The sequence below is a fragment of the Echinops telfairi genome, unplaced genomic scaffold, assembly GCF_000313985.2.
Source record: "Echinops telfairi isolate 266 unplaced genomic scaffold, ASM31398v2 ScPeMD7_70;HRSCAF=299, whole genome shotgun sequence".
In the NCBI taxonomy this organism is placed as follows: Eukaryota; Metazoa; Chordata; class Mammalia; order Afrosoricida; family Tenrecidae; genus Echinops; species Echinops telfairi.
In genome coordinates this window covers 6757088-6771686 of record NW_022103968.1, presented here as the reverse complement: position 1 = coordinate 6771686, position 14599 = coordinate 6757088, and the positions used below count along the sequence as shown (strand labels likewise).

Genomic DNA, 14599 nt, shown 5'->3' with positions numbered 1-14599 from the left:
CAAGGGTTCATGAGGGAGGGGGTAGCAGGGAGGGAGGGGAAAAAATGAGGAGCTGATGCCAGGGGCTTAAGTGGAGAGCAAGTGATGAGGGCAATGAATGTACAAATGTGTTTTACACAATCGATGTATGTATGTATGGATTGTGATAAGAGTTGTATGAGCCCCTAATAAAACAATTAATAAAAAAAGTAATTTAATTCAAAAAAAGATGGATTAAAAAAACAAACAAACAAACAAACAAAAAAGAAACCCTGGTGGGAGTGGCGGCAGAGCCCAGGGGCAGCAGGTGAAGGCTTCGCCACCTCAGGAGGGAAGAGGCGGGTGGTGGCTGCTGGGATATGGAGCATGGGCCCGCCTGCCTCCTCCTCCATCCCCTGCAGCCGGGCTCCACCACAGCCCTGTCCACTGACAGGGGGTGTAGCCTCACCTGCCGACAAGGAGGCCAGCATTCTCACCTGAACAGCTACAGCGAGGAAGGAGTGCAGATGGTGTGTGTGCCGAGCTGCGGACAGGGCCAGCCTGCTTGGTACCAGAAGAGATGGCAGCTCCACGCAGTTGCCATCACTATCCTCATGCCCCTGCACTTCACAAGCGGCTCAGGCTTTGAGCTGCTAACCCTAAGGCCGGCAGTTCCAGTCCGGCAGCCGCTCTGAGGAGGAAGATGGGGCCACCTGCCTTCATCAAGCTCTGCAGCCTCGGGGACCCCGTGGGCAGCTCTCCTTAGTCTGATGCGTCAGCATTGACTCACTGGCTGTGGGTTTGGTGTGGGTTAGCTTTACATTCTAGTCCACTTGCTGGAAGACTAGCATTGCACCGTGGGGCTAGGCACTAAGCTGCCCATGGCAAATTCAGTAGTTCAAACCCACCAACCGCTCCTTGGAAGGAAGATGAACCTGTCTACTCCTGAAAAGATTTAAAGTCTCTGAACCCCAAAACTCTATGGGGTCAGTAGCGTCAATATCAATGAATTGGGTTTTTTTTTTTTTCTGTTTTGTTTTGTTTGAAGACGAACAGCTGACATCTGCATGATTGGTAACGCACTGGGCATTTTCACACCAGTGATAACATTTTAGGAAGGAGCCGTGATGCCGTTGATGGTTACAAGTTGTGCTGGGACCCACAAGGTCAGCAGTTTGAATCCACCAGCCACTCCTCAGAGAACCACAGGGGTTTCTACTCCCGTCAACAGTAACAGTCTCGGAAACTGAGAGAGGCGCTTCTACCTGGACCTTATATCTAGGACAGGGTCCCTGGCGGTGAGTCGGCATCGATCAAACGCCCGTGAGTTTAGTTCTTTTGTTCGGATGACACTTGATCCCCCAGAGGAAAGAAGGTGTCTGAGAAACATCATTTCACAGATGGGGAAGCGGAGGCTCTGAAGGGAGAGAGACCCGCCCAATGCCAGTGGACGACAGCTCACCTGGACACCCTCCCCGCCACCCCCGACCCATCTCCTACCTCCTCTCCACAGCCCCTCCCTCTCCCTTGACAAGAAGGCAGCAGCATATGGTGTGTGCAGAGGAAGGAAGGAAGATGTAGAAATAGAGCGCAGAGAAATCCAAGAAGGTCCCAGAATCTGATCGGCGTCGCCATCTGGGCCCTGTGACAAAGCCGGATTCTTTAAAAGTCGCACATGGAGTTGCCAATGTGGGCCCTGCCTTCTATTCTGGTCTACAGTGATAAATATAATGTCTTCTTCGTTAGCAGGATATGATTTTCCCTTCTTTGTGCGAGGAGCTTACAGGAGCAGCCCTCTCCATCCCACCCCACCCCACTCCACCACCACCACCAAAACTGAAAAAAAGAAGAAGAAATGCTTTAACTGCATATTTGAAGTTTTCCCAGGAAATTCCAGTCTAACAGAGTCTGCCTTTCCTCTCGGGAAGCAGGCTTGGCGCTCAGCTTCTCGTCTGTCTTGGGAAGCAGCCACTTGAGGACAGAGCCGCCCAAAGGCACACAAGCCCCCAGGGGTGTGACCTGGACAGACAGCAATCACAGCTTCCTCGGTGACCATGCACACAAGCACATCTGCACACCTGCACACACAGGAGAGCCTGGGGGACGGCTGGGGGCAGGCAAAGACAAGGGAATATCTAGGATAGGGTCCCTGGTGAGGCTGCCCTGTAGAAGGCAGTGAGGAGAGGACAGGGTGCAGGGCCAGCTCGAAGAACAGTCCAGCTTGAGGTGATGGCGAGTCTCTGGGGTCAGATGACTCCTGACTTCCTGAGCGGAAGGATGCCCTGCCTTCCAGGTCAGTGTGAGATTCAGGTGGAAGTGGGTTTCTTCAGTACTTCCAAGTACTTCCGCTCAATTCAAACCCATCGCCCTGTCTCTCAGCTGTGTCATCGGGCAGCCCTAGGCCTCTCAGGCTTGTTCCTGCACAAGGTTTGGTCCATCTCCAAGTCCTCAGCTCTGAGGCCACCAACCCTTGTTCTGCTCCCTGTGTGCTCTGCAGGGGAACCAGGAGCTCTGTCCCTGAGTGGCACCCTTAATGCCTCAGCTGCTCCCCCAAAGGGTGGCGGATTGAGTCCCTTCAGAGGCACCTCGGAAGAAAAGCCTGGTGATCGATTTCTGAAAGATCGGCCCCTGGAAGCTCTCTGGAGCCCAACTCTATTCGGATACACACGGGGTCAGCGTGAGTCACCAAAGACTTGGTGGCAATTGGTTTCTGCCTTCAAAGAGGTGCCTCGGCCCAGCAGCGGATGGCAGTGTGCCAGCCAATAGGCAAACTCTGCTGGACTTTTCTGATCACCGCTTGAGTTCTGCCTGGAAACAGAGGCTGCACTGAGTCTCAGGGTGCAAGGAGGTCGAGTAGGAAGGGTACAGGCCAGGGTGCCCTACCGGCTGAGTTCCACATGGGATGCTTTAGGGACCTTGAGGGATAGGAAAACGGTGCCTCTAACCTGTCCCCAGAGGCTGGGAAGACCGCTGACCTTGCTCACCCCAGGGTCTGGGCGTTGCTGTGAATCCCATGCTACAGGGAGAAGGAAGGCACCCATGCCTGCAGGGAGCAGCGGCAGAGTGTGACCTAGCCCCGTTGTGCACTCACATGGTGTGCGTGGACCAGAGAGGCAGTGCCCACCTGGCACATTCCCATCTGAAGCCAGCATCCAGCAAGGGCAGTGCCATGCCCACCATCCCACAATATCCAGCAGGGAACTGACTAGCCCCACGGGATCAGACAGGAAATCTTGTGACCATCAAAGAGACCCACTTCCCCTGCTCCGTGCCCTGGCTAGCAGATGCTGTGGTGGTGAGGGTCTGAGGGGGCACAGGGTGGGTGCCCTTTCCTAGAATGCCCAGCCTGAGCCCCTGGTCATCTCAGGACAATGAGAGGAGGCGGCCCTCAGCATGGCACCAGGGCCAGGCTGGCATCATCTCCTGGCCGCCATGGGCAGGCAGGACCCACTGCAAACACAAGGGGACCCCACTCCAGGGTCCTTGTGTTGGAAATGAGGCATCCCTCCCACCTCTCCTCCGAGCCCCTTTTATCGCCCACCCAGGAGCCCAGGTGAGACCCACAGTGGAGGCAGGCTGTGACGGGCTCAAGGGAAGAGCAGATTTGGGAAGGTATTTTGGAAAAGGAGGTGGGTCTTAGCAGGCTGCTGCTGACGGCACAGAATAACCTTCCTGTGACCTAAGGAGTCTTTCCTCACAAATCCCAGATCTGGACACAGCCCCAGGACTCCCTGTCCCAGCGAGCCTATGAGACGCCTCAGTAAGAGGCGAGAGGTAGACCTGTGCTAAGGTGTGCTAAGAGATTCCTTGTCCGTGCTCTGCAGTGCACAGGCTGCGATCCCGGACAGAACCAAGGGGCCGGCACACACGCAACAGAAAGGGCTTTGTTTACACGCAAATATGTTCAGAGAGCAGCTCTGGGTTATTTCCCCCGAGGCTGGGGCACAACTCAGCACTGAATGTAAACGCGCTGTGTACCCCAAACCAGCTCTGGGCATGGATACGCCGCAGAGCCTGGTTCCCTGCCCACTCTGCAAATCCCACAGCTCACGAGGGCGGGCTCGCATCCTAGGTCAGTCGGGGAAGGAAGCAACAAGCAGTCCACCCAGCAGAAACCCAAAGGCCAGGCTGCAGGTCTGACACCACACTAACCCAGTCCCCATTCGTGGGCAAAGGAAGACCAGCCACCTTCAAGGAGTCTTTCTTCGGGTTCTGTTTGCTTCCTCTGAAGCCCAAAGCCAAGCCCACAGCCATGAGTGGGTTCTGACTCATAGGAAGCCTTTAGGGCAGAGGAGAGCTGCCCCGCAGGGCTGGTCAGGTTGGTATATTTACCAACACAGACTGCCATGTCCTCCTTCCGTGGAGCAGCTGGTGGGTTCAGACCACTGGCCATTCTGTCAGCAGCCGGCCACTAACCCTGGCACTACCAGCCCTCCTTCTGACTGTCCGCATAGGGCTACGAAGGGGATTCCTTCTGGACCGTCCGCCCGGGGTGTCACCTTCCCCCTGTGCCCAACCTCCACGCAAGACGAGGCTTCACAGGGAAATACGTCCAGTCCAGATCAAGTCCATAAGTCCGATATTAGCCCATATGTCTGATACCAGTCTATAAATTCCTCTTCAGACTCACACAACACATGCAACGACGCTGAATGCAGGAAGATCACAGGCCAGTGGATGGGAAGCCTTGTGGATTCAGTGGCATTGTAAGCATCGCAGAGCTGGCAGGGGTCTCCACATGGCTTTTCCAGCTCAGGGCACTGGCATAGTTCCATGTGTCTTACCAGCTGTTATGTCTCCCAGGGTGTGAGCAGAGAGAGAGTGTGTCTCCCGCCTCTAAGGAGGAATACTGGAGTTCCCAGAATCCTCAGGAGAAGGCCATGTCCACACAGAGGCCTCACTGGCTATGACCCAATTGACAGGCTAACTCCACCCCTTCACTCTTACTCCTCAAATTGATACCAGATTATGTAACTATAGTTTTGAACTGCTGACCTTTAGGCTCACAGGCCCAATGTGTAACCACTACGTCACCAGTGCCCCTGCCAAGTGTGACCGACCTGATATACTTTTCAGTTAAAGGTACCCCAACCTTATTCTTCTCAAAGCCTGGCCTTTCCCTGGAAGCTCGGTGCCAAAAACAGTGCTGCCTGGCACACAGCATGCACTAGCCCACAGCAAAGCCAAGTCCAGAGCTGGCAATAAACACCCTGGCGGTGAGTCTGTGTGCCTTCCTCTGCCAAGGACTTCTGGAGGTGGTGAGCCAGCCTGCTTGAGATCTTCAGAAGCAGAGATCAGGGCTCCTATAACATCAGCCATGACATCCTGGAAGCCTCTGGGTGGCCAGTCAGATGGCAAGACAAGTGCAAAAGGCTACTAAGCAAGAAAGGGGGAAGTTTGAGCCCTTCCAGGAGCATTGCAGAAGAAAGGCCTGACAATCTCTTAAAACAAAACAACAACAAAAAAAAACGGAGCCCAGTTCGACTTGACACACATGGGGAGGGAGCTGATGCTATGGTGCCACAGTGCCTGGCGATGGCTTCCTGTGGGGAATCTATACCAAGCTGCCCGGGAGAGTGGAGACCCAAGCGCCTCTTTCTCTGGTGGTTTTCTGGCATGAGATCGTCACCTCTTAATTCGCTGCCTGGAGCCACGTGGATTCGGAAATCAGCCCCTGCCCCCACCCAACACGCACACATTTGGGGTACAGCAAGGAGGGCTCTGCTGGCCAATCCCCAGGAAGAAAGGGATGGAGCTGAGAGTGAAGCAGTGTCAAGGGCTCTAAATGCCCCTCCTCCAGCCTTCCCCCCCCCCACTCCACCCTGGGGGTTGGCCTGGAGCCAACTGCCTGAGAGGTCCCTAGCAGAGCTTCTGGGGCTGATCTGGACCACCACCACCCCTCCTTAGAGGCCTGTTTTGAGCTTGGAGGTCAGCAGCAGAGGCCACTAGAGGGGCTCAATGGCCGTCCGCACACAGCCCTCCCAACACAGGCACCCTGCCTCTCATTTACCACCAGCAGAAGTGCCCCAGGTCCCCCAAGCACTTCAACCACCAACCTGTGGGTCAGCAGTGAAATGCAAACCATTGTGTCCTCCAGGGACCTGCTTTCACCTACCACCGGCAGCCCTCTGCGACTGTGACTGCCAGAGGCCCATGTCCACCCCACCATCCACCCCCGGGGGGCCACCCCATTGTGCCCAGCGCTGTGCCAAACATGAAGCAGATGCTAAAAGCAAAACAAAACACACTCCGAGGTACATCAAACCATCAGACACAAAAGGACCTCCCCTTCAGAAAGCTCAGAAGAGCTGTTTCAAGTCTCCCCATGGGCCCAGTGGCCAGAGCCAGCTACTCAAACTCCCTGTACATCAAGTTCCTCAACCCCCTGGGAGCTGCAGGGAGAATTCCTGAGGGAGATGTATCAAATGAGCCCATCCAGGTGAGCCCTGGTGAACCCCTCTCCCCACCCCTTCTTCTGTCATTCAACCAGTGCCACCTTGCTGGCTGCAACCCCTCTCGCCCATATCTCACCGCCCTCACCTATAAAACATATGAAAATAAAGTGAGTGTGGCTTCTGGGAATGCCAGCGCTCTGTCCAGGGTGAAAAGCCTCAGCATTGCCCCCACACACTCAAGTGGGCAGAGAAGGCTGCTGGGATGGGACCCCATGCCAGGGCTCTGGCCCCAGCCCCACCGTTCTTCTCGGAGCTTGCTAGGACTTCCTCCCAGGCGGGCAATGCCAGCATGGGCAGTGTCTCCTTGCAGGTGAGACCGTGATGCGGAGGGAGAATTTGTCCACACTCCTACTTGCCCCACCCCCACTCTGAACTTGAAAGAGTAGAATGCAGCCTCTTACAACGTGTCTTGCAAAAAGTTTGGAATCTTGACAAGGCTCACTTCCGATCCCAGGTGTGTAGAATACCTGAATGGAAGTCAAGTCCCCAGTTCAGGGCTGGCCTAGAGATGCCTTCCAGTAGAGAGACTGGAGTGAGGGAACCCTGTCACCCTTCCAAGACTCCTACAGTCCCCCTCCTCAAGTCCCAGAGCCCAGCCATGGAAACCTGCGACCCAGGAAGGTCAGGTCATCCCCCCCCTAACCGGGTAGAGTACACAGGTCAACCATTGGACACCAGAAAAGCCAAGCGGAGAAACTGGGCGGGGCAGGCGACGGACCTCCTCCCCACCCCCCAAAAGGGCCATTTTGAGCAAGGAAGCCAGCAGTTTCCTGAGAGGAGTAAGAAACTCCGAGAGCGCCCCTGCGCAGTGCAGGCGGATCCAGGTGCAGGAGGCGCAGGCTGCGCGCGCTGCAGCAAGGTAAACCTTGAGTCGGCGGAGTGCGCTGCGCTCCAGGCAGCTTCCCAAGAGGCAGCACCCTGACCACCTGGGCTGGAGCTAGGGCCGCCCAGAGGAAGTCTGTTGTTCGAATTGTGCGCAGCTGGGAGGGCAGGCGGAGTGCCCAAGTGCACGGAACCGCGACCCCTGAGGCCACAGAGCCCCGAGGGCGGCCACGCTCAGCGAGGCCGGCCTGGAGCCCCGGGAGGAGTCACTCACCTGGCTGCGGAGGCTCAGGAGGCAGCTTCCCCTTCTTGGGCCCCTTCTTGGGTTTGGTGGCCTTCTTGGGCGGCCTGGGTTCAGGCAACCCTCGTGCCAACTCCCTGGTCCCCGCGGGCAGCGGTGGCGAGAAGGGCTCGGGCACGGGGTCCGGACGCGCATAGTAGGGCTCCCGTTCCCAGGTCTCCTGCACACGGTAGTCAGCGTCCTCTGCAACCGAGGCCTGGGTCCCGGCCAGGAGCGCGAGGACCAGCGCCAGCGCGGCGGCGCCCTGGTGGGCCATGCCCACTCCGCACTGTGCCCAGAGCAGGTCGCAGTGGCCGGTGGGGCGGACAGCGGGGCACGGGCGCGCGTAGGGCGCGGGCGCCGGGACTAAAAAGCCCGAAGCTGGGCCGGGCGGGCAGGGGCGCGCCCAGGAGCGGGGCGGGCGCGCCAGGCCGGCCCCGCCCTCCTGCACTCCTCCCTCCCTGGCCCAGCTGTCCGCCTTCCGGGCAGGTGTGGAATTCTCCTGTGCCCGCAGGACCAGCAGACCTGGCCAGTGTTGAAATCTGGAGAGAAACTTCTCTGGGCCTTGTGTCCCCGCCCTTTTTCTTACAGGCGAAGAAAGGAGACTGGACATGCGGAGATTCACCCAGAATAATGTGGACAATTGGAGACAGAGCCTGGCCAGCTGCCCAAGCCCTGGTGGGCCCCTTACCAGCCCCCTGCCCATCCTTCCACTCAGCTTTACCATGGGCCTATCTCTCCGGAGTTGTACATGAGCAACTCCCAGTGTTCTCAGGCCCAGAGTCCAGAGGTGAAGTTCCCATGGTGGAGGGGGCCCTGATCCTTTCTGAGCGAGAGATTCTGGCCTTAGGACTGGTGAGAACATGGAATTACTCCAGGCCTGGCACCAGGAGTCACAGGCGACATTTGAGTCATCTACAGAGCAGCCTCCCTCCTACCCATGGCCCTGCAGGATCTGCCCAGGACTCCCTGCTTATGCAGAAAGCACCTTCCACGGGTAAACAGTCCCAGACAGACCGCTGTGGGAGAAAGGGGGCTGTCTTCCGGTGCTGCTGGGACAAATTGCCACCAACCTCGACACTTAGCAACCCCTCACAGAAGGGAGCCCTGGTGGTGTGGTGGTTATGCATTGGGTTGCTGACTGCAAGGTCAGCAGTTCAAAACCACCAGGAGCTCTGTAATAGGACAGGGCTCTCTACTCCTGTAAAGAGTTACAGCCTCAGAAACCCAGGGGGGCAGTTGTGCCCTGTTCTTTAGGGTTGCTATGAGTTGATATCAACTCCGTGTCAGGGTTGGGTGTTTTGAGGGTTTGGGGGTTGGTTGGTTTTGTTTTCAGTATCACAGAGGTAAGAAGTCCAACCCCTCTCAGCAAGGTGGCATCCTCTAGTGAAGACCCCTGGATCCAGGGACCTTGAGATGGTCAGACCTGGGTGCCTGTGTCCAGGGGCCAGCCTAGAAGCTCCAAGCACTCTTTCTCACATAGTCCACACCTGTCCCAAGGTCTATCTCAGACCTTGTATGTGGACCAGCAAGGTTTGCAGTCCCTCTGCCTTTACTGCTGCCCAACACACACACACACACACACACACACACACACACCAGCCAGAAAGGGCTCTGCTCTGTCATTTTGGAAAATGATTTTATTGCTGCACTCATCCGTGTACATACACACAAAACATACACCAGTTCAACAGTCTCTCCACAAATAGCTCAATGACCTGGAGTTCAGTCTGCCCAGTGGGCACCCATTCTCACTCTAATTTACCAAATTATCCCACCACCATTCACAGGCACTCCATGATCCCTGAGCAATGGCCCCCTTTCTCCTTCCCTCCTACCTCTAGCCACCACCCTTGGATCCCATGTATCACCCACAGCCCTCTGGCTGATTCTGGCTCTAGCGCCCATGCAGGACAGATCACTGACTCGAACAGGAGATAAGCCATTTCGCTCGGCAAAGTGTCTGCGAGGTGCCGGCATGCCCAGACCAAGGTGTCGGCGTGTCCGGACACCGTGTCTTGTTATGACGCAGCAGTGTTCCGCTGCGGGGATTCCTGGTCCCAGCATGTGGCTCCGTCATCTGACAGTCAACACCTTTGCTCTTGGCACTTGTCAGACAGAAGTGCTGCAGTGAGCATGGACCACAGGTGTCTGTTGGCCTGCCTTCTGGGTGTGTGTCTGTGTGCTTTGCTGCCTGGCTTCAGACCCCAGGGCCAGCACGAGTGAGCTCTGGGGAGCCCCTGAAGACGAGCACAGTGACTAGTCCAGCCCAGGGCTTCAAGAGATGGTGGTGGCCTATGACTCTCTTGCTTCTTTAGGGGCTGGTGTAATTGGATTCGAGGGGCCCCGGTGGTGTAAGGGTTCCAGGTAAGCTGCTAACCACAAGTCCGGATTTTGAAATCACCAGCTGCTCCACAGAAGAAAGACGAGGCTTTCTGTTCCCATAAAGATTTACAGTCTCGGAAACCCGCAGAGGCCGTTGTAATCTGTCCTATAGAGTCGCTAGGAGTCAGAATTAACTCAATGACAGTGAGTTTGAGTTTGATGATTGGATTGGGAGCCCTGGTGGTGCCATGAGTTAAACTTTGGGCTGCTGTTTGGGTGAAAAATGAAGCTGGCTACTGCTATAAAGAGTTACAATCTCAGAAAGCCTCAGAGCCGTTGTGCCCTGTCCTATCGGGTGGCTATGAGACAGAACCGACTGGAGAGCCTTGGGTTTGGGGGCTTAGATTAGACCCACTGCATCATCCAGGGTGCGCACCCTCTTTGAAGGTCTATAGCTGGACTCGTGTCTGCTAAGTCCTCTCCTGGCATGTAGCCGAGGGTAGCCCCTGGTCTCAGGCCTGGCGTCTCTCAGAGAGGGGCTGTCTGGCTGCTACAGGGATAGAGTGACCATCAGTCCTTTTGGATTAGTGATCCCAGAATGCCACTGTCCCAAATCAGGGTGACCAGACAAGGCCGCCCTACTGGGACCTCCCATTCCTTAGGAGTGAGGGAGCCCTCTCTGAGCCTGCGCAGAGGTAGGGCTTGGTTCACAGCAGCTGTGACTCTGCCTGCAGTTCCCCCTCTTTCGTCCCTCACTTTCTCGCTCTGTCTCCACACAGGTCACCTCACTGGATCATCCTTGTGGGGCAGGCTTTGTGGGCTCCCACGCTGCAGGCCACAGCGGAATGGGGGGAGTTAAGGAGGGAGAATGCAGGCTGAGGCCGGCCCCTCTCAGAGGCCCAGGAGGCCTGGACTGACACTAGCAGGACCTGGCTGCACCCAGAGCCCCAGCGGGAGGCCCAGGGTAGGGTCTCTCCCAAGCCCCTCCTTGAAGACCTGGGCTGGGCTGGTCACCACCCCTCCTCCAGGGCTTCCCCAGGGCTCACTCATGCTGGGCCCTGTGATCTGAAGCCAGGCAGCCAAGCACTCAGACAGAGAGCCCTGAGAGCCAGAGCTGGAGCTTCAGTACAGACCTCGAGTGGCTCCATGCAGTGGCTCCAGGTGGCTGTGCAAGTTGCCTCTCAGGGACCCAGGAGTCCCCTGGCATCCCAGTCAGAGGGGCCGCAGAGACTCACCCACCTGTTGGCACCCTGCCCCATGCCCATCAGAGACCCTAGAGTTTACCAAACCTGTGGAAACCCAGGTCCCAGCCCGCACCTGCACATCTCCCAAGGGATGGAGCCCAGGATGTACCTCAAGTAACCCTGAAACACTGAAAATAGAGACTCCTTGTCTCTCTCCCAATTTATAAGAGCAAAGGTGATGGCCCGCCCTCGCCAAAGGACATAGCGACCTAACGGGGGTCAGCAGTGAACCCCACTCTTCCACTTTCATCCTATAGTGGGGCTCAGCCCTTTAATCCTGGTGGCCCCAGAAGTTCTGAAAAGCTTGTCGTGTCTTTCCTGGTCAAATCAAATCAGTTGTTAATGAGTCAGGTCCAACTCAGGGCCACCCCATGTGCTGCTTAGAACCGGGCTCCCTACGGTTTTCAGTGGCTCTGGTCTTAGGGAAGTGGACTACCAGACCTCTCTCCCCAGGCACTTCTAGGTCCTCTTGGGTGAAGAACATAGCCACCCACCTCCTCTGCGGTGTCTGGCAAATGTCCAAATGGTCTGCCCAGATGTGCCTCCTAGTGCCTCCTCGGAATCAGTGAGTGTCCCACTGATGACCGTTGTCCCTGCTGTTGTCTGCTTGTCCGTGCTTTCTGAAGAACTGGTAACAAAAGCAAACAGGTGGGAGAAGTATTGATGGCCCCAATGCCAGCCCCCCAGCCAGGAGCCCTCTCTTTGCCTGCCACCTACTCGCTGCACTGCGTGCCCTGACATCTGTCCTTGTTAATGAAGCTTCAGACAACGAGGTGATGGATCAAATCTCATTCTCATGTCTCTGAGCCTCATCCCACCTCCTGGCTCCTGTCCTTCTCCTGGGAACTGGCCCGGCATTCTCAGCCTCCCTCGTCCTCTTAGAACTCCAGGTCGTTGTGGGCTCATCTTCCTGGACCTCCTAAAAGTTAAAAATAAAAAATAAGCCACAAACTGATTCTGGCTCATAGCAACCCCATAGGGCAAGGTAGAATTGCCCCATTGGGTTTTCAAAGCTGTCATCTTTACCACGGCAGACTGCCACATCCCTCCCGCCCCCGCCCACTAAAGGCCCAATGGCCTTTCCTTCCTGGAGTGGCTAATTGTTGGACGTGGTACCAGGGACCGTTTCACCTTCTAAACGATCTGCTACACTGTACCACTCACCTTGCTGCTTCGTGTGTCGCAGGTTCCTAAACGTACTTCTTCCTCTGTCCCCACTGCCAATATGCTAGTCATCTTCCTAGCCCCGAACTAGGTTATGGGAATGCTGGCTTCCATCCTCTCTGACCTGAAGTCCTCCCACATCTAGAATCTTGCTCCCTACGGAAGAATCCAAGTCCCAAACTCCCAACCCCTCTCCCGAGAATTTCAAGCTCGCCCACTCAACCAAACCTAGTCCTCACCACTCACCAATGGACAAGTCCAGAAAGGCAAACAAGAAGATCAATATCCTAGGCATTCATGAGCTGAAAGTAGCCATTGTGGATCAGACAATCCTTTGGTCTACTTTGCTGGGAAAAACTAATTCCAGGAGAATGGCATCAAAAGGGCATTGTCCAAAAGAACATTTCAGGATGTCTTGAAGTCCGATGCTATCTGGGAAAGGAGACACTCTACTGGTATAAGGAAGACCAGGTGATCCAGCTTTTACACACCATCCACTAATGCCAGTGAGAAAGAAATGGAAGTATTCCACCAGCTCCCTCAGTCTGGAATCGATCAAACATGCAATCAAGTTACATTTGTCATCACGGATGACTGGAATGTGAGAGTTGGAAACAAAGAGGAGGGATCAGGAGTTGGGAAATTTCGGCCTCGGTGACATAAATGAAGCTGGGTGTCACATGATAGGATTTTGCAAGGCCAACAACTTTTCATTGCAAATACCCTTTTCAACAGCATAACCAGCACTGTACACATAGACCTTAACAGATGGGTTCCACAGGAATCAAAGTTGCTGCGTCTGTGAAAGAGGCATGGAGCTCAGTGTCATCAGTCAAAACCAGGCCAGGGGCCGACTGTGAAACAGACCATCCATGGCTCACATGCAAGTTCAGGTAGAAGAGGAAGGAAATTCAAACAAGCCACAAGAGCCAAAATATGACCTCAAGTATATTCTGTAAATTTAGCGCCTGCCTCAAGAAGAGATGTAAGGCATCGAAGACTAATGACGAAGGCCAAGTGCACGGTGGGATGACATCAAGAACAGCATACATGAAAAGACAACAGGTCATGAACATGCAAGCAGGACACAAAAGACCAAAATGGGTGTCAGAAAAGGCTCGGAAACTTGCTCTCACATGCAGAGGTGCTAAAGCAAATGGAAGAAAGGATACAGTTTACAAATCTGAACGGAAAATACCAAAGTCAATCATTAATGTGAAATGTGCGAAAACATGCGGTTGGAAAACCAGAAGAGAAGAACACACTCAGCATATTTCAAGCCGAAAGCCCTGAAGACGAAAGGCAAGCCTCCTGCTGAACTATTGAAGCATTCTGCAGGCAAGATATTAAATGATGCAGGAAGCATCAAAAGAAGATGGGAGGGAAATTCACAGTCACTGTACCAGACCGAAATAATTGGTCAGCGAATCGACTACAAGGGGTACCATAGGATTAAGAATCAAAGGAAGGAGTCCAGGCAGCACTGAAGGTGTTGGCAAGAGAGATGGCTCCAGGAATTGACGTCATACCAATTAAGATGTTTCAACTGACTTATGTAGTGCTGAAAGAACTCAGTCGTCTATGCCAAAATAATAACAGTAATTGGAAGAGGGCTGCCTGACCAACTGACGGAAGAGAGGCCCTTGTCACAATATCGTCAATATCACATGCAAGTAAAAGTACATTAAGAAATTTCAAAAACAATTGCAGCAACACATCTCCAGAGAGCTGCCAAAAATGAAAGTCCGTTTCCAGAAAAAAGGATTTGGAATGAGGGCTATTGCTTCAAGTGTTAGCTTTATCTTGGCTGAATGCAGAGAATCCCAGAAAGATGTTTACTTGTGTTTAGTTGCTTATGCAAAGGCGCTCGCCTGTGTGGACCAGGATGAACTCCGAGTAGCACTGTGAAGGAGGGAAAGAGGAAGGCCATTGAGGAACTGGATGGACCCAGTGGCTGCCACAATGGGCGCAAACACGAGACAATCGTGAGGATGGCGCAGGACCGGGCGCTGTTTCCTTTTGTTCTTCGTCGGGTCCGTGAGTGGAACTGACACGATGACCCCTAACGATGGCCCCTGGCGACAGCAGCAGTGTGAAGAATGAAAATTCCCGAGCACTGAAATGTGCTCATGCAGAACCTATACCTAAACCAAGAGAGAGTCAGAACAAGGGGCTACGGTGTGGTTTAAAATCAGGAAAGGTGTGTGGGTGTCCATGTTGTATCCTTTCATCATACGTACTCAACCTGCGTGCTGAGCCACTTCTGAGAAGCTGACTATGAGGAAGAACGAGGCATCCGAATTGGAGGAAGACTTACTAACGACGCGGAACAGGTAGATGACACCACCTGG

The 14599-nt window shown here is 54.7% G+C and overlaps 1 protein-coding gene across 1 annotated transcript in view; it reads right to left on the bottom strand.

The window, feature by feature from the left end:
* CPXM2 (carboxypeptidase X, M14 family member 2) overlaps positions 1-7792 on the bottom strand; it is a 108672-nt gene extending 100880 nt beyond the window's left edge. The window contains exon 1 of the mRNA XM_045291391.1: positions 7510-7792. Coding sequence (XP_045147326.1) covers positions 7510-7792 — 283 coding nt within the window. The remainder of the gene's footprint in view (positions 1-7509) is intronic.
* Positions 7793-14599: the final 6807 nt, after the last annotated feature.